The sequence below is a fragment of the Dasypus novemcinctus genome, chromosome 12, assembly GCF_030445035.2.
Source record: "Dasypus novemcinctus isolate mDasNov1 chromosome 12, mDasNov1.1.hap2, whole genome shotgun sequence".
In the NCBI taxonomy this organism is placed as follows: Eukaryota; Metazoa; Chordata; class Mammalia; order Cingulata; family Dasypodidae; genus Dasypus; species Dasypus novemcinctus.
This window is the reverse complement of record NC_080684.1, coordinates 69,242,358-69,262,941: the sequence shown is the minus strand read 5'-3', so window position 1 is coordinate 69,262,941 and position 20,584 is coordinate 69,242,358. Positions and strand designations below refer to the sequence as shown.

General features: G+C 32.9%; 1 protein-coding gene across 1 annotated transcript; it reads right to left on the bottom strand.

The window, feature by feature from the left end:
- Positions 1 to 972: 972 nt before the first annotated feature.
- NTS (neurotensin) lies at positions 973 to 13,792 on the bottom strand. Its single transcript, XM_004453448.3, has 4 exons — positions 13,618 to 13,792; positions 11,284 to 11,345; positions 4,146 to 4,370; positions 973 to 1,751 (listed from the first exon to the last, which is right to left on the bottom strand). The coding sequence occupies exons 1-4, from the start codon at positions 13,688 to 13,690 to the stop codon at positions 1,599 to 1,601; spliced, it is 513 nt and encodes a 170-aa protein (XP_004453505.1). The 5' UTR covers positions 13,691 to 13,792; the 3' UTR covers positions 973 to 1,598.
- Positions 13,793 to 20,584: the final 6,792 nt, after the last annotated feature.

Here is a 20,584-nt window from a genome sequence, read left to right as displayed (position 1 = left end):
AATTTCAGCATAAACTAAAGGCAGGGTGTGGGTATGGCTAGAGCAAGATGGCTAGAATAGAGTTAGGTGATGAGGTATGACCTGAATTTCTGTTGGCTAACAAAGTAAACACAGAAGTACATAATCCTGATGGAGTATTTTCTTATGGAAAGGTTGGTACCACTACTATTAATTATTACAATTTTTAAAATTTAGTATGTTCTTAATATGTTCCAGGAACCACACTAAATATTTTGATGTACCAGCCCATTTCCTCCTCCTACAAATCCCATGATTAATCTCATTTTACAGCTAAGGAAACAGATAAATTAAGTAAATTGTCCAAGGTTGCTAGTCAATAGTAGCACTGGAATTTGAATTGAGTGTTCTGACTCCAGGGCTCCTACTCTTAACCACTGTGCAATAGTTTTTTCTCTTTAGGGTCAGTATCATGGTTACTTTTTTATGTTGGGGCTTTGGGGAGAGTGAAATATAGTGTAGTGGTGGTTGTGAGAAGTCATAGTTTTACCAGCAAAATTCAGATCTGTTGGATCCTCTTAAATCCTACAGTGAGTGGTATTAAGTCTCGGGAAGGAGTGATCTCATCAAGAGGACATGGAGTTCTGATGGCCTCTTAATTCCAAAACAACTGGAGCTGTGGGTTTTTCCTTTATAGGCAACTATGGGCTAGGTTAGAGCCCTGTGAGGAGAGGTCTTCCCAGACCACTGTAAGAGCGAGAGTCTAAGAAGTCACTAATGGTGGGATGCAAAGGCTTTGGGGACCTATGAAATCACAAGTGTGAACTTAGAGAAAATTTAGGAGGACTTATGTCAAGTATTGGTTTTACTTTTCTTCAAAGTGGGAAAAATATTAGTCACAAATATCTCAGTGAAGTTGAAAATGAAGCTATCATTTAGTGGATCAGAGTGTGAGGAGGGGAATGAAAAACAGTAAACAGTAACTCTTCTAACAAAAGTAAATCTGCTTAGAAATGTGGTTCTGACAGCTTACATACTTTTATTAATTTTTAAGTTCATTTAACAGTAAACAAATTTTGCTGAAGAGCATTCATTAAAATAGACAAAATTAACAATAGTTCATTAATTACTCTTTTAAGATCATCCTCTTTTACCACTATTTTCTTGTCTGTATCTGAGGTTCACATTGAATAAGCCTTGGAAGCGAGAGTGTATTTCTCTCAATTCAATAAACCATTCAGTCAAATAATAAGTTATTACTTTGTGTTATTACTTTGCTTTTGGCTAAGGGTATGTGAATTAATCTGTTTTAAGTCTTTGTTATAATGTCTTATAATTTGGTATGTCAAACTTTTTTTTTGTTCAAAGAACCCATGAAGGGTTTTGCAAAATTACAAAACATACTATATATGACCTAGTTATTATGCATTCCAATTAAACATATGACATCATGCACAATATCCAGATTGTTAAGACATCTAGTCCAATTTATATTAATACAGAAAAATCACATCCAATAAGTCACAACTGTTGAAAATGCAAAGTAACTGTGTTCTGTCACATTTTCACACAAATATAATTTGATATTTAATTAAAGGATTATAAATCACAATCATATGTAAAGTAAATATTTATTCCTCTCAGTAGTAGTAAGAACCTCTTTTGAGGATGTAGGGTCTTCTGGGTTTATTCTCGTAGAGCTGCCGTTTCAGAATATAAGGAATTTTTCTCTTTATAACATCGTCCTTCTCATTTTTGTCATTTCTGTTATCAAGAACATCTTCCTGAATTAACTGCAAGATAGAAAGTATATGAATAATCCTTAAATGTTTAAAGTCTTCAGTTTCAAAGCATTTTATCTCATTTGATGTTCAGAAGCAAAGACAGGTAGAGAAAATATGTGAGTTTCAGAGAAATTAAGGGTTTTGTGGATGTACACATAGCTAGCAAGTGATATAATAGGATGAGAACTGAGAACATGATGCTTTGAGTCTCTGTTCAATAGTCTTCCTACTTCACCAGGTTGGTCTTTATTTTCATTTTTATTTTTATTTCTGTATATTTCAAGGTCATACACCTATCCCTCCAATTAAGGGAGTACACCAGATAGAACTTGTATTATTCAGGTTTCAATTTATGGTGAAAAGTCCTAAATGTTTAGGATATATGTGGTAAATCATCAGAATTCCAGAGTTTTGAAACTACTAAACCAAATTCTGCCTCAGAGGACAATAGGATTCTGTATTCAGTTAAGATAATTACTAACTTGACTTGAAGACCATTTCAAGGATCCATTTCTCAAGCATAGAGAGAAGAATACCTGCTCTACCTAACTTAGTTGTTGTATACATTAAACATATGTGGAATTTCTATTTAAATGTTAAAATCTTTTTCTGCTGTTGTGTAATAATTAAAAGCAAGTTTGATTGATAAACAGAAGAGAATTCATCTTCATTTAGAATTCTTATCTAATTTCTTACTGAATACGGCCCATTCTAAAATTAATTCTGAACACTTTTCCCTATAATAATGCTCTGATTCAAAAATTTTGGTTAGCATGAAATATTTAAGAATTCTTTTCACAGTTTTACATGTAATTTACATGAAATTTAAAAAGACTAATGTTCACTTTAATTCATATCTGTGATTGCCTTCTAAACTTTGGGGTCATTGTAACTAATACTGACAGGAGGCAAAATTAATTTTAAATTATAAAGCATATATATTAAATCATATCACCAAGTACTTTATTTCAGCCCACAGCTAGTCACTTTTAGAGAAAAAAAAAAAAGCTACTGTCAGAAAATCTAATTTCTTAATTTTTAGTTTCTTCGTGCATAGTCTATAATTACTTGTACTAGTCTCTGAATATTATTCATTTTACTTTTAAATCACTCAATAACATCTAAAATGGTAAAAATTCCAATCTTCTGTACCCTTGCTTTGTCAGTATAATAGTTTCTTGAGTTCTTTTTTTAGATAAATTGCCCATCACTGGCATGTCTTTTTGTTAAAATTGGTATTTTTAAAATTTTATTGACCTAAGCAATATTTTAAAGACTAAATGAATTAACTGGAATTAATATTAAAGGATGAATAGTTCAGCAAGTAAAATTAAAATTGGTCTTATAGTTTTCATCTCAAAATTGTCTTTTTTATTTATAGGTTAGAATAAACACTAGAAATTCTGCTTTCATTTCCTCTTTGTTACAAAGCATCCCTGTGGTCCTCAGCACAGACATTGTACTCTTAGCTGGGAATGCACCCTCAGATCACCAGTGTTGGCACAAGCCCAGAATATAAAACATGAAGGAGATTTCTCTCAGAAGCTACTTTGAAAGAAATGTTTCCCCTCTTCTGAACATTTAAGGATATTTAATCTCTTTTTTCCTTTGAAACCTCTTAATTTCTCTTCCATTAACCCCCTTTTCTGGCTGCAACATTTTTCCATGTCTTTCCAAAGCTCTATTCTGGGTCTAAATGGTTAGCTCTGGACATTAACTAAATACACGTCAAATTACATCATTCAAATATTTTTAAAAGTTTCCAAACAAATAAACATTCCCAAAACTAAGATGGTAAGTGACTACAGTAGCATTTAATACAACTGATTCACCCATTCCTTCATTGTCAATTTGCATAATGGATTTTGGCTGGGTGAATCTAATTCAGCTGCTAAGGATGTCTGAAATTCATACTCAACTGAAATAGGTATATATATATGGGTTATATATACATATGACCCTATCAGTTAGGTTTTATTGCCTAATATATTCAAATCCAAATGGTATATTTTCTGCTTTGTGTTTTTTTACTGATAAACAAACATGACTTTATGTTTCTACGAAAACATTTTGAATTTCTTAGATTTCTTAGATAAACCACCACCAATAACAATAGCAAAAGCTGCCTAAGCATGACATCCATTTAGGGACACTAAAAGCATCTGGATCAAATCTGCCTTAAAACATATCTTCGCCCTTTAAGATCGAAGAAAAAATATTTGGCTAAATTCCAAAGATTTGAAGAATACTTTGAAGATCCTAAGGAATGTTAACCTCAACACATGGTTTATTCTTCTCTAATATATGTAAGTCTTCCTGTTATGATAATTATCAGGATGAAAAAATCTGTACAAATGAGAACTGAACCAATATAGCCATAATTCTATTCATATTTTGTTTTACCTCCCAGTGTTGAAAGGCCCTGCTGTGACATATTTTTTGGAGCTGGTATACTGTCAACATTGCTTCCAAGCTAAAGCCATCTAATGCAGTGGGAAATTTCCTTCTTGTAATAAGCTCCTCTTCAGGAACTTCTCCTGTTTCCTCAGCTTGGCTGTTAACGTTATTTACAAGACTGCAAACATTTAGCAGAGTCATTTTCCAAGAGGGAACCCTTGCTTTACTAATCTGAAATACAGGAAAAAATAGATACAATTAAAATTTGTGTTATAGAAATAAGAAATAAATTTCTATTGTGCTAAAGCACTAAGCCCAATAAGGGCAGTGTTATTAATTTAGTAACTTCATATCACAAAGTTGAATAGTGCCGACTGCTCATTTCCAATATTTAATAGAATGCAGTAAAATTATACACACACACTCACCTGGAACACAGCAAGAAAGAAAGAAACAAAATGAGTCAGTAGAAATACATAAATATATTTGTACACATCACTGATGAACATATTAAAAATTCAAAAAATGCATTCTCTTTTTTTAATATTCCAGCAGAGTGCTAAGTGGCAAAGGGACTAGGACGATACTAATAGAAGTAGGCACTTACAGTAAGATGAGGACACTCATATATTCTACACATTAATAACTTGTCATGGACAGCATTATACCTGACCACTTCACTTATTTATAATATTTTGTGGAACTACCATCTTTTTCTAATAAAATTGTATCTGAAATCATAACTGTAACCAACAGTTTTCCTACATGCTAACAATAATCAGTAAGAAGCATAAGCAGAAAAGAGAATCTAAGTGTGAAATAGTTAAGAAACATTAGTAAAAAAGTCGAAGGAAATAAAGGAAAGCATAAATCTTTCCTTAAGACATGCACACGCAAAAATAGATTGGTATGAACAGAAATGTGTTAGGAAGACTCAATAACAATAATGTTGGGTGTAAATTCTCTCTGAATTAATCTCTAAATATAAATCAATTGCAAATCTGTGTCCCAGTTGGAGAAATAAGGAGAGGCTGGAAGTAGTTGGAGGAGGGGATTTGGTAAAAAGATTATAAACTCAGTCTGGAAGGATGAATGTGTGAGACTAACCAAGAAGATATTGAGGGGAAAAAAAAGGTACTTCTTTGTCAGGTAGTAAAATGTATTCTAAAGCTACAGTAATCAAAAGGGTGAATACATGGAACAGGGAAAAAAGCATAAAAGAGCATAGTCTCTTCAATAGAAGAGAATAAAATGCCCCAAAATCGATCCAAGAACATATGGGAGTGTAGCATATGTCAAGATTGCATTTCAAATCCTTTGGGACAGTTGGTTATGGGAGAATCTGGATCTAGATCTAGTTATAACTTTTCCTGACATCTTACAGCCAAACAATATCCAGATGGGTTAAATATGAATTAAAAATAAAATAGTGTAGAAATACATAGGAAATTTTATTTTATAAACCTGGAAGTTGGGAGAGATATTATACAGCAGATGTCCAACCCAGAAACCAAGAAGAAAAAGATAATGTTAAATACATAAGTTTTAAAAATATCTCCGTGGAAACATAACAGACTGAGCTAAAATCAAAAGCCAGCCATGTAAGAAAAGCTGCCACAAAATGTTAATTTCCTTGACAAAGGGTGAGCTCTTAAAGAAAGAAGGTGAATACCCCAATTTTTAATTTTTTTTTAAACCTTGGGTAAGTGATATTAGCAAGACAAGTCACAGCTTCAATCACCAAAAATAAATATGTAAAATAAATAAAATGATGTCCAACTTTGCTATCCTTAGATTGGAAGATCTAAAAAAGAATAAGTGTATTTGGTGGTAACCATGACATGGGGAAATAGGTACTCCTTTCCTAAATGCTTGTTTGTCTAAGTGAAGATTGGTATAATCTCCCTGAAGAATGATTATCTGGCAATATTTAATAAAATTGTAAACGTGCATGCCTATTGATTAAGATTTTATCCTAAGGACATGCAATCTGTGAGTACAAAACTGTCCACCACAATATTTCCAAAAGGAAAAAAAATAGATCAATATAAATTCTAAATCTAGGGATCAATTAAGTAAAATAGTATAAATCCACTTATACTTGGAAATGGAATTATGTCTATGACTTTGAAAATTAAAAAACATTTTCAAAGTTGTATTTAGATTCTAAAACTCTATGATCCTATTCTCCTATTCCTGTGGGGCTTGGGGGAAGGGCAAAGAGAGAGATTAAATGAGAGTAAGTTGGAAGGATAAGAAGCACCAAATGTTAATAATGGTTATCGCTCATGGAAAGAAGGGATTAGATGTAATCAGCATTACTGAAACTCCAGCTTTTCAAAAAATTGATAATAACATTTTTTTTTTAAATCAGTAAACTTTATTTTACACAGCAATCTGGGTTGACACTGAAATAAAGTGTGAAAACTTTCAATTTAGTAAATTACTTTGGTAATTTACAGTTTTATAGTTAGTTGTGGTTGTTAAAATCTGATGTCCAGAAGAATGGGCCTCCTTGCACACTAGTGTTGGGTTCCATAATGGCTGAAACACATTATGAGCTTCCGGAAGACACAGGTATGTGGTCCTTAAGGTATAAAATCTAAAACCAGTGTGTACTTTGATCCATCATACTATATTATGAAAAAAGAATACTATAATTCAATCTTGGCAAGTTTCATGACAAAATGAAATGGAAAAAGGAAGTTCTGAGAACAGCAAGTGAATTAACAGATCCCAGAGCAAAAGGGAAACCATTTTTTTATGGATGAAAGAACAAGAAGAGAAAGGAATGACAAAGTGAGACTTCAAGGTCAGGAAAGTTCTGCCTTTGTGAAAATACTATAAATAGAAAAAACATAAAACAAAAAAGTAAGCAAAAATATTCATAATACTAAAATATCCAGCATGCCTGAAAGGAAGAGTATGATCATCATTTAGCTTTCTTTAGCTGAATCCCAAATAATAGCATTTCTATACCTCCATTGTACTCCTTATCTAGTATCTCATCTGGATGACGTTAGTAATCTTTCCCTATAGTGAAAAGATGATAGATTTTACAATAGAACATGTGCTTTAAAATGTACAAATTCACCATCAGCTAATGCCTAAAAAAGAAGCAAATAAATAAATTTTACAACAGAATTTAATACCAGTTTTATTTAGATTAGTGAATATTTTTGACAGTTACAACAACATGTATTAAAAGTAATTGCATGATTTATAGTATTATGGGAAGGACTAGCAGAGCGTTTGCATTGAGAAAATAATCATCAAATAATAGATTGACTCAATCATAAAATGGTAACTGAATTAAATTCAACCCAGAATTTACTGGGTCACCATTATGTGCCAAAATTGGGAGTGTTGTATGTCTTTACTTACTTTTTAAAGAGGAATATCATATTGTGTATTTTATGAAGTGGGAGAAATATTTTTTTCGTTATTTCACTGTATGGCTAAAAATACAGAAATGTATACTTTGTACATACAGATGTATGATTATATATACACAGAAAGATAACCTTCCCTGCAAAATTTAAGACTGAAGCAAAAATATTATTGATCCTTAATTTTTAGTGCAATGTCTCAATATTCGGAATTTGCAAGTTAAATATCCTTTAAGAAAGGGGCTTCATTCAGGCAATATTTGATCTAGTATTTCACCCAGTCTAAAGATGACAGAATGGCAGAAAAGTTACTCTGAATACTTATCTTCTTCCAGTTTGATGAATATATCAACAACTCTTCTGTAGATATTACCCAAAATTTTTTAAAAGTTAAGGGTAAAGAGACTCAACACACAGTTCTGTATCACCACTCTGGACTTTTTCTAATGTAAAAAGCAGAAAGGTTATTTCTAGGGCTGATATCCCTCCAGTCTGCACCAATACTGCTTACAGTATCCTCCTGTTCTGATTAGTTGGTGCCTGTGTTATTTGGTCATTATATATTTATATTCTCACTTCTGTATATTGGTTTGCCCCCTGACCAAATACTGTATCATATACTAACCCAGAGCAAAACCTTTATTTATGACAGTACCAAATTCTGAATTGAAGCTTTCTGATTGAGGTTATGGTTCCAGACATTCTGAATAGAGACATCACCATTCTTTGCATTCTGGCCTTTCACAGATAAGGCCAGAGAAAAGTTGGTGAATATTTAAACATAGACTATCATAACTCAAATGTGATGGGTCTAGATTGAATTTCATCCAATGAAAGTGTATTTCATAGAATCAGGGCCTCTTAATGTTTAATATACAACCAATTTGAAATTCCTTTTTAATTCATCCCTTGAGTGCGGTTATTCAGAGACTGCTTGAGTTTTCTGGTTTGGAAACTAACCACTTTAGAGGCAACATGGCACTCTGCATGGCAACAATATCTTAGACATAATTTTACAATTGGAAAGTTCTTTAGAGATAACCTCATGGAGTGTTTTCCCAAGTTCATTCCTTGGAACAATAGTCCTGCACTAATTAATTTTTTAAAAGGTGTTTCACCATCAAGTGAATTGAAAAACTGGAGTTTAAACAAAATTAAAAGGCTTCTGGAATTTAGGAATCTACAGTCTTTTACATGAAAATATTTATTGTGACTCTTCAAGGGTGCAGAATACAGTATCCAAAGTTCCAAAACTAATTTGACCACTGAAAGCTATTTTCATAAAGTATCTGTTAGGACTAGTGTTGCCTGATTATTTTGTAGATGAGAAAAATGAATCATCTTATTCCTGTCTATCAGAGAAAATAGTCACTATATCACTCAATACTAGTGTTTAATGCTGCATTAGTAACTCTCATACTTAGAAGCACAGCAGAGACACTAGACCAATAGATGTGTAAGTAGACATGTATTTAAAACATTTTGTATAAATTTTAAATAATTCCACTTAGTATAAACATTCTTACTTATTAAATTATTTTATTAAAGTATTTATAATAGATCTAAGCCCTAGGTGGGCTATTTAGGATATTTTCTCCTCTTGTTTTCACATGAGGAACACAATAATTGTGGTTCCTACTTACCACTATTTGATTAAATTAATACTGAATAAGGTCACAGTCAAATTTCTGTTTCTATAACAACTTTCATTAAATGGAACCTACTCAATATTACAACTAACACTACCTGTAATCTGCTGAACTCAGACAAGTTCAGCAGATAGTGAATTCAGAGGTTTCACTGAATTGAAAAAATTTAATCTATGGTAGAGCTATGAAGATTTTATATTCAAATACAAAATGTAAGGCTTAATACTGAATACTTGATTCCCATTATTAATCCATACACATTTATTGAACTCCTTTGATATGTAAGGTGCTGAGTTTGATCATTGAAAAATTATGATATTCCATCAACTTTTGAGAATCTGAAGAAAAATACCATACCAGGTTCTCATTCTCAGTGAAACAATAGGAAAGCACTAACTTTAATAAGGAGAACAGATTATGAGAAACATTTCCTTCTCAATCTGCTACTTATTTTAGCCTTTGGAATGTCTCTTGGCCTTCTGTTGCCTAAGTGTATTTCCACAATAGCATCTTAATGTCTAAATATCTCCAATTGAAATTGCTCATATATTTTACTTAGGAAATGGAAAGAAGAAAATAACATCTGAAGCTTTTAGTAATGAAGTTGTACTTATACCAACATCAAATACTAGTCTCATTGAATTTTTAAGTATAGCATTTGGTTGAAATGTTCATAAATCTAGAGTTCTTCATTTGCATGGGACTCAACCCAAAAATATAAGGTTGAATCATGAAGAAATAAATGATAAAGTAATTTTTTGGAAAACAAAGAATGTGCTTTTTCCTAGCAGCAGAATTGGAGTAATTACACTTCTGGGTAGCAACTTATAGACTATGGCTTACTTATTTCAATGAAAGGAGCCATTGGAATTCAATTATTTTTCATGACTTTGTTTTATAGATATATCCCACAACTGAATGAAATAGAAAAATTGTATTGTGCTTACACTATTGCTATGTATTTATCATAAGAGAAAAACACTCCATATCCTGGAATTGTTTTTTCTTTTACTGTATCTTGACCAGAGAATTAATCACAATTCTGCTCTCACATACTCTCAACATAGTTAGCATTTCCCAAATTCTACTTATTTTGGAAATTATATAAATCTTTATGCATCAATATACACTAGAATTAAAGAGCTAAACTCTATACCAAGACATCACAAAGTATTCTAATCCCACTTTCCAACACAGAGTATTGATTTCTCAGTTTTCTTCTTATTTTTGTGTTGAAGTGATTGTATTGTTGTTATGATTGAGTAATAAACAAGGGATCTGTTATCATGTGGTTAAATAAATTTGGCCCTTATATTTTAATAACCAAACTAAATCTGACTAGTCCTTATAGGAAACCTACCAAATTACAGTAAAATTTAGTTTCATTCTCCTCAATTTTGTAAATCTAGGTAGTCACAGATATATACTCGGGTATGCAAGAAACAAAAAAGCTTAATAATTTTTAAAGACATTATAAAACTATAAATATCCAAGAAATCGTGAATTCCAACTTTCATATTTAAAGACAAGGAAACAAAGGTAAGCACTGCTAGCTATCTCATTTATTTAAGGTAAAAGAGTCCACAAGTCAAAATTGCAGAATTAAATCTCAAGGGTCCTATTTGCTAGTCCTTTTCTCTTTCCCCTCTACCGTATCTCCTTCCCTGGTTGACAGGAACTTTCATTTTTAATTTAGGAAACCTGTTTAGTTTTTCTCTAATATAATAATAATTTTAGAGAAGGTCAGTTAGTTTTTATGTGTGTATTTAACTTGAGGCTAATATACCTTTCATCATACATAATGTAATAAGGATAGAAACAAGTTTTCTTTAAAAATATCTATATGTTTTATGTTTTTAAAGAAATAATAGGTTACTATTTAATTAAACTTGTCATATACTGACTAACAGTCACTTTCGTTTCCTTCTCTGTCACATCAACACCTTTAATTCCTTTGAACTCATGGAAAAGTTTTCAGAAAAAGGAAATGACTCCCAATGAACTTCTCAGTCTTGACTGGATGTTATTACTATAGGAAAAAAGCACCATGCTTATAATGAAAGTTCATATGTTCTTCCAACCTTGGCTAAAGAAAGAAAAAGTTACCTTTGATATATGCATATTGGTCAATAAATCTTCTTCTAATGCTTTCATTTCCTCTTCTGAATCTAAATAAAATTAAAACCACATGTTTAGTACATGATCACATATATAATTATATTGTAACCAACAGATTTTAGATTAATCTCAGAAAAAAAAAACAACTTAGTCTTGGAGGCTTATTGGCTTTCCCATGCATTTATTCTCCTTGAAGAGTACTCCAAAAAAATTTATTTTAAGCTAATAAGCAGTTAGAATAATAGAACTGCGTCTAAGAAAATAAGCACTGGTTTATTTGCCACAAGAACTACAGATGATTTGGTGTTGTTTCATTTCTGAATCTCAGGAGAAAAAAAAAAACTGATTGCATTGTGTAACAGAGATTTCATCAACCATTCTACAATAATTGATTTTTACTAGTGATAGCTTACATATGGAGAAAATACATATATTTTAAACTAATGAAAAGGTGTGTACAAGAGACTTTTTCAAGACAAATATAAAAGGCATTGCTTATTGATCCTTTTAGAATATGAACGATACTGATTTATTTAGCTTGAGATGCTATTTTACAAAATATACTCTGAAAGAATAGCTTTCTGGCTTTAAACAAGAATGTGGAATTAGATACACTTAGCAATTTTATCAGAGGCAATTAAGGAAATTGTTTAAGCAAAACTGGAGCTGTCCATCAACACATGCACAATAGAGTTGAAAATGGATTTCTGCATTCTTTAAAATATCCAAATTTTCACTAATGAATATTTTACAAAGAACAAAGATTTAGAAAATACTTTATGGTAATAGCATAAAGAAATTCATAGAACATTATAATAAGGTGGCTAAATTCATTCTCATTGATCTATATGCCGTAATACAAAGCAGAAGTTAAAAGGATTCTTTCCTGTACTATAAGCTCTTATTAAAAAGAAGTACTACACTTGTAGAAACAATTTGGTAATTTTTCTCCAGTAACAAAATTATACACCTGTTTGTAAGAGGTCAAATTTATTTTTCAAAAGAAATGACAAATTCTGTAAGTCATTTACCAACAATGTATACTGAAATCCCCATAAAGTTTTGCTTTTCACAGCAAGTAGTTTCAAAAATTAATAGACAGCTTTTAATCAATAACCAGGTTTTTTCTCAGATACTCTACAGTACACCTCTACTCTCATATAACTATCAGATAAAATCAAAAGGTAGAAAAAATGATATTTATTTCATAAAAATTTGCAAAATTAAAACTTCAAGGTCCTTTTCTAACATTTAAAAGAAATTAATTTTTAACATAAATCACATGTATTTATAAGTTCTAGATTTAATTGCATAATTTAAATAAAATCAGCATAAGTTTGAATTAAGTTTTTTAATATATCATACTTATGGTGCGTAAAAGTAAAACAGCTAAGTGATTTTTACTGTATTTATCCCTTAGTGTTTTTTTTTATTATTTTATTTTGAAGTACATAACCATAACTTTTTTTTCCCAGAAGTTAGCTGGAGCACATTGCTACATCATCACATTTTATGTTAGACTTTTGAGTTTAAATTGTATCAGACGAGTTGTAAATGTTTAGCAATATATGGCTTCTTCTTAATTAACACATGCAGAACACAATAAAACCAAATTATTTCTAATACAAGAATGCCAATTTGCCTTATATTTTTAGTAACTTAACTGATATATTAAAAAAGGAACAAATTAATAGCATGCCTATTTGTCACATAGACTACATACAATTTTATTCTCAAAGAAGACTTGGAATATATTTTTATTTGTCAAGAAATAATTTTCTACAAATATTGCTTCATTCATTTAGTCACTAAACATCAATTTTCACTTTATTTGTTATCTTATCACAGAGTTAAAATATAATTTGTGGACAATGATAAGAGTGAGAGAGAGCAGTCACTGCTTTCTAATAGAATGACTAAGGATGAGAATAAAGCATTTCTGAATGGAGCTGGTTTTAATGATGGGCTTGTACTTACTATGACAGGCACCATGTATATAATTCTTATTAGATAATGACCAGCCTAATTTAAGTATTGTGGATTTTTTCTCTAGTGGTGACATTCCAAAGGGGGCATGCAGTGTTTCATTTAAAGCATTCTTACTGCTTTTCAGATTTAAAAGATAAAAAAAGGGAAAGAAAATCTCTCAGTTCTTGTATTCATAAAGACAGAGAAAGAAAATATTCACAGTTTCTATCACTAAAAAGCAAAACCATAATAAAGGAGAAACTCTCCTCCCTGGATACAATAATGTACCTTAACACACTGCAAAAGAGGAAAAAGAAATCACTTCAGAAAGTTGTGAAAAGCAGCTGAGCTTACCTGAGCACAGACTCCAGGGGCTGAAAGCCAGGAGTATCATGCACACCAGCTGGATCTTCATTCCTGTCATCATCTTCAGCCCTTTAGCAAGTCAAGTCCATAAATGTGAAAAGCACGCTGAAGTAGGGCTCTGTCTGGCGCTTCCTCTTGCCTTCAGCTGACTTTGAAAGTGACTGAACTATGAGATGCTCTGGCCATTCCCTAAATATATAAGCAGGAGGATGATGTCATGAGTGTACAGGGATTATCTCCTCAGGATGTGCCCCCCCTTCATCTCCGCCCTCCTCTCCCCTTCTTTCAGCAGTTCCCCCTCCTCCTCCACCGCCCCTCTCCTTCCCCACCACGCACCTTGAGTAAAAGTGACGATCTTCCCTAACTGCCTCTGCTGCTCCACGTTTCTGACGCACAGAAGGAGTCATCCAAAAGCACTTCAGTGTAGAACTCACTGAAAAGGAACTGTCAGCACCACTTTCTCCCCATTTTCCTCTCATTCCTCCAGTCCAAGAAGTTTTCCGTTTGATTTTGTGAAGGATATGACCTGTTATTTCTAGTATTTAAGCAAAATATCCATGATGAATGCATGAAATCAGTGATTCATTGGATTTGGAAGTTCTTAAAGAGTTATGCTCTTTTTCTGATAACCCAAACTTATGGGCATTTGTGGTTTTTGGTTTAGGGACGAATGTACTCTACAGGTTTTAGAGAATGGGAGAAGGAGAAGGAATGTGCAAGATAGAGAATCACTTATAATGCAGGTATTGAGTGAAAGAATTGAGAGAAAGAGAAGAAAATCAATTGAAAAAGAAAACAGTAGCTCTAAGGAATAGGGTATTATTTCCTAACAAACTGACAGGGTTTTTCCTAGATAACAGGGAGAAGGGTTAAATCGTATATGGTGATTTTTGGTTAAATGCCTTAGAAAAACAATTTCATGTGTATAAAATCCAGCTACAAATTATTTGTATGTTAACAGATGGAAATGTGTATTGTTTTATTAATGATTACTGTTTCATGATACTTTTCTCTTTTTCCGTGAGTGCTGCTCTGTTATTTTTGGATTCACCTTTTTGCTATTCCCATTCCTCCTCTAATTCCTTCTATGGTGGTTTTCACCTTTGCTCAACTTTCCTTCCCTGCTATAGTCCTCTTCTCACAATTAAAATGAGACTCTGCTTCCCACAGGTAGACATCCCTGAATAACCACCATTCCCCCAAGACACATTTCTAAGAACCTTCATGAATTTCATGGGTTAAATGACATATTTTCCCTTTCTGGATTCTTAAATGAAAATTCCTCAAAATGCCTCTTAGAAGTAAAGCTTTCTTATTGCATTAGACGTTTCAAGATACATGCAAAAATATCAAAAGAGGGCGATGTTAAGGATGTGAATATTTGAAGGTAAGGGTGTCTAAGATTTGTTCAATTTTTAAATAAATCACTCATCTAATAACAATTGGTAAAAAATAAGGATTCCTACAGAGGAGTTGATTTATTTTATATAGTATATGTATATGAGATTAACTTTTTCATCTTTACCCTAAATTTAGGGAGTTAATGACAAACATTTAATAATTATTTCAAATAAAAAGAATTCACTCATATAATAGAATGTTCCAGAACTTGACAATAGCTAATATTCATTACTTTTCATTTGTTTTGTAAACTTACAAAAAACATAATATTGAACACTAATTCATCAGGGGGAAATTTTATTACATATAAAGGGCAATTGGTTGCAAAAGAATTTTGAAATAATATACGAGCCTAGGATTTGATTTTCTACCATTAGAGGGCGCAATGGAAGTTTAAAAGACTTTATTTTTCTCCAACTAATTGCCTCAGAATTCTGAGGATTGTGCTATTTTCCTCTCACTGAAAGAGTGCTTTAAAGCCACGTTGACAAAGATATCAAGAAATTATACAATCTTTGCATGGTATTTAAATCACTTGTTTTCTCTGCTTTTGAGTTGCAAATGCAAAGGATAATCTTTTAAAATGTGTGATAGCAGTGTAATAGTAAAAAGGAAGTGTGAATCCTTAAGTGACAACTTCTTCAATAAATGAAGCTCAGAGAAATATTGGCAAAATATACCTGTCATTAATTAGGATAATGAGGATGCGGTGGGGAGGAATAATGGAAATCCATTTTACTTTGGCCTGTATATATGAATATTAGCTGTTAATGCAAGAAATGTTTTAAATATTTTTGAAAACATGAAAGAATTGGGAAGAAATAAGTTAACTAATGCCAAAACATGTCATTCAGATGAAGCACACCTTTTTTTTTTTTCTTTTGGGGGAAAAAGAAAGATGTGTAACTTTTGTCCTGGTAAAATTGATATTTGTTTTACTGTTTACCATTTTCCTTTTTAGAACCAATGCTTCCAAGCTACAGAAAAGCCATTTAAGCCATTTGTTTGGAAAGGAAATGAGTGTGTGAATATTTGCATTTAAAAGTATCCTAGGCAGTACATAAATAATGTTTTTAATGGCAGGATTCTAGGAAACTTTCAGTGGAGATAGGTGAGCTGTTTTTATTCTAAAGGATTTTTACCCTGAAATCCTTACCTAAACTTTTCCTAGCTCTTAAAATAACTAAAAATATTTTGATTCACCTTTCAAGTTTAAGTTCAAGATTAAGAATCAAGTTTGATTCACCTTTTAAGTTGGTCTTCCAACTTAAGATCATCATGGGGTTGCCGAATTTAAGTGTTTTATTTAACTGGGTACATGTTGATTGCAACATGTCTATAGTACATGAACTTCTAAGCGTCTTCTGAGATTTAAGTCACACATTTATTAGGTAATTAGTCAAAAAATCAGCAGAGGTCTCTGAAGAATTGGCAATTAGAAAGACTGGGTTTGGAAGTTTATTGAATTTAGAAATGGGAGAGCTCAGGAGCTACTAGATGAACAATGGCTTTCCAGTTTCATATGCTTCTTCCTGTACCTTCATTACATTAATGGCCTTCTGGGCTCTGCAACCATTTCATACCTTAACAGCCTATATTTAGCTTCTGTCTGGAATCTGGCCCCCACTTCTTTTTGACCTCCCTGTCTCTCCCTTTCTCACCACATCTCTTGTTTTTTAAAAACAAGACAGTTTTTAAAAACTGTCTGTATTTTACAATCTAAGGAAGGTGAACCTTTCCAGGACTAAAACCTGAGCTGAGGTGGCTCAAGAGATTGAGCACCTCTCCCCCACTCTGGAAGGTCCCAGGATGGGTTCCTGGTGCCACCTAAAGAGAAGACAAGTAGACACAGAAGAACACGCAGTGAATGGACACGTAGAGCAGACAACAAGGAGGGGGTGAGAAATAAAGAGATCTTTTTAAAAAATCCCATTCTTTAAGCATTCCCATTGTATGGCATTTGTCATAGAAGCATGGAAAACTTGTATTCTTCCCAGTTTCTGTTAAATGCTTGTAGTTTATTTGTACTGTTTATGTTCAACCATAAACTAAAAGGAAAGGATTCTCACTTACTGTTTGCATATCTTGTTCTTTTATGGCTTACAATCTTTAAGTGCTCAATATATATTTGCTAAATTAAAGGGAAGTACTAATTATTTTTAAATTTTAATATATTCCTTCCATTTCTTCATTTTTAACATTCCTTTCATTCACATTTCTACTTTAGTTTCATTCATTTGAAACTCCCTTTTTGTCATTACTCTTAATAGTCTAAAAAGTCTCTAAACTAATTCTGTTTTCTTTTCCGTAGATATTCTTTTCCTCCCTGATCAGGAAAGTTGACTTTAAAAAATCATTTAAAACTGTGCCTGGGGGTCATGTGTATTCATCTGCTAAGTGCTTATGATAAATTGTGGGTTTCCTCCATTCCTGTAAATTAATCTTCTGGTTTGGAACTGTAACTCTGATTATAATCTGAACAAACATGATGTCAATCTCTTTGTAAACCCAATTGATTTTTCTGTTCAATTAAAGTCCATTTTGTAGTCATATAGATAGATAGATAGATATGTGCATCTAGCCACACCCATATGCACTGTCTCTCCCACACAAAATACATATAGCCCTTACCTTGGAGATTTAGATAAATGTAACCCAAATACCCAATTTCTTATCTATGTGTATCCATGCTTCAACCACAATCTACAAATTCCCAGCTCATTTCCCTTTGGTTCTCCCTGCCTTTGCCCTTGCATCTTCATAGCTAATTACCTTCGAAAAATTGCTGATGAACTTCTTTAATCAAAACATATATTGCAATTTAAACTCTAATTACAGCATATGATTTGCCTGGGACTCACATGTTTATGAGTTGCTATATTTAACTAAGGGAGCCCCAAATTGCAGTTACCACTGACCTCATTATAGTCTTATTTCTCATATCTAAGGAAATAGTGAAATGCCCACAAAATCACTACCCACTATGTGTAATGTTCAAAGACTTGTTCTAATAAGGCTCCTTTTTAAGTAAGACCAAAATTAAAGCATTGCAGAAAAAAAATGATTCTAGCAATTTTTTTGTTTTATTCTTCTTAGTTTTATAAATTAGAACGTAGTTATCTAGAGTAAGAAGTGAGATGAGATTTATCAAAAGAAAGGTTTCTCCTTGCCCTCTCTCTCTCTCTATTTTTAATCTATCACAAAGTCTAAGATTATTTCCATTGTGCCTGAAATACCAAGCAGCACAGGTGTGCTTGAGATAGTATTTGCCAGGAGTGGATTCCATGAAACAATTTTTCTTTTCTTCTTCTTAAGGTATTTGAAGTTGAATTCCAAACATGATGGTTTTATATTATGCATTCTCCTTGATCCTTTTCTTTTTAAATTTACACTCTTTCCTTCGTGATCCTGATCCCATTGAGTCTTTGAATGCTAATGACCTCCCAACTTGAACTTCTGACTACCGTAATTATATATCCAATCACAGTTTCAGCAGCTCTATTGTAGGTTCATTAGGCAAACACCTTTCTGAAAATATTCTCCTTCCCTAAGTACTCTCCAACCCAGTTATGGGAATCATCATTCACTAAGTTACATAGATCAAAAAAACTAGGAGCCAGGGGAGCCGTATAGCTCAAGTGGTTGAGCACCTGTTTCTGTGTTCCTGGGTCCCATTCCTGGTACCTCCTGAAGACAAAATAAACAAACAAATGAAAAACCAACTCGGGGGAGCTGGTGTGGCTCAATGGTTGAGTGGCTGCCTTCATACATACCAGGTTCAATCCCTACCAAAATTTACCCAAATCCAAACTTTTTTCCTTATTCCTCTACTATCACTCAGGTCTGAATTACCATCATCTCTCCCCTGAACTCCACCATAACCACTGGAGTAGTCCCCTGCCAACAATTTTGATATCTTTCAATGTATTCACCACATAGCACCAGTGTAGGATTTTATCAATGTAAATCTATTCTTGTGACTTTCTGCTTAAAACCCTCTAAAGATACTTAGAACAAAGTCTTTCCTGGGGCCTGAGTGAGACTTTGCCTCACTCTCTACCATCATATCCTACCATTCCCTTCTTCTGTCCCTATATTTCAATTACTTTGGACTTCTGGTTTTTCTTTTCTTTAAACATCCCAAGCTTTTTCTTCATAGATCTTTCATGAACACTTATTGGATTATTGTTTAGTAAACACTCCTTCCCCTTCCCATTGCAAAGTGGGTAGAATATACTTTTCTGCTCTTTTGACCTTGGTTTTAGCTATGTGACTTGCTTTGGCCAGTGGGATGCTAGTGGTCGTAAGGATAACAAAGCCCCATAGAGTTGCAGCATGGGGCTTGCCCTCTTCCTTTTCTTCCATTGTCATGAGAAGAGCTTGTCTGGGATGGTCCAAGAATGAAGACAGTCATATGTAGCAGAGCTGTCTCAGCCAACTTACAAAACTGCAGTGTGAAGCACATTTTCCAAGTTTAGAGCAGAGTCATCTGGCTAACTCAAAGACATAAAAGCGGGAATAAATGAATTATTTTATGTAATTGAGGTTTGGGGAAGGGTAAGGGTAGAAGCTTCTGTGAACAAAAGCAGGGTACTTCTTTGCCTTGTTTTCTTAAAATTTGAGAACATAAAACAATATTTTTCCATAGTAGAAACTCACTAAATATTGTTATTTGAATGAACTGATGAAATTTCAAGCACCTGCTCCGTATGGGTAAGACACCTATCTCCTCCTCACCTCTCACAAGGAGATAGTTATTCTCCTATCTGTGAACAGCAAAACAAAAGAAGTATACATCTTTTTTGGAGAAATTTCTCTTTTGGAGATAGTATGAGAGAATGCTCCCCTTTAAAGAGTTTTAAGTATTATTTTTAATTGCAATTGACCTTTTAAAAATTGTCATTGAGGGAAAGGGGGTACCTAGTGATATTAAAGGCAAATATTGGTACCTCCAATTTGAAGAGCCAATCTGTGCAGAGAGAACAGTTATCAGCAAGCTGTCTGAGAGAAAGGGCTTGAGGGAACAGTATGGATCCTGAGTCTAGAAAAAACCACTATAATCAATATCACTGATGAATATAAAGATTAAACCTGGACTGCATTTTTGAAAACCTACTCTAAGCAGGCATTAAACCAGCTTAATTTGATTTCATTTATGACAGTAAACAATAAAGAAGAGAAACAGAGGATGATATTGCCATTGTACAGGTGAAAACACAGAAGTAAAGATAAGAGGGATTATTAAGTAGAGCATGGATAGAACAGAAAATTCTTTTATTTCTCTTAACCATTATTTTCTCCCTTTTTTAGGTGTAGGTGTATTACACATATTAAATGTTTATACAAATTCTATCTCAAAAACCTTTTTCTTATTGAGATGACATTTGTAGAACCTAAATGGTCTGTGAATACATTGAATTGTTTTGACTTTGGTAGACAACTAGAACGTATAGATAGACGAATCAGGGAGAAAGTGAGTCTGGAGCCCAAGGTGAGTCCAGCGAGTGGCCTGGGAAAAACATTTCCCACTTTGTACTCTAGGTGGAGACACTAG

Coding starts and splice junctions, on each gene's coding strand:
- NTS (XM_004453448.3), bottom strand. CDS start 13,690: ATGATGACAGGAATGAAGATCCAGCTGGTGTGCATGATACTCCTGGCT. Junction 4,371..11,283: donor CCAATATGCATATATCAAAG/GTAACTTTTTCT, acceptor CCTGTATTTCAG/ATTAGTAAAGCAAGGGTTCC. Junction 1,752..4,145: donor GGGCCTTTCAACACTGGGAG/GTAAAACAAAAT, acceptor TCTATCTTGCAG/TTAATTCAGGAAGATGTTCT.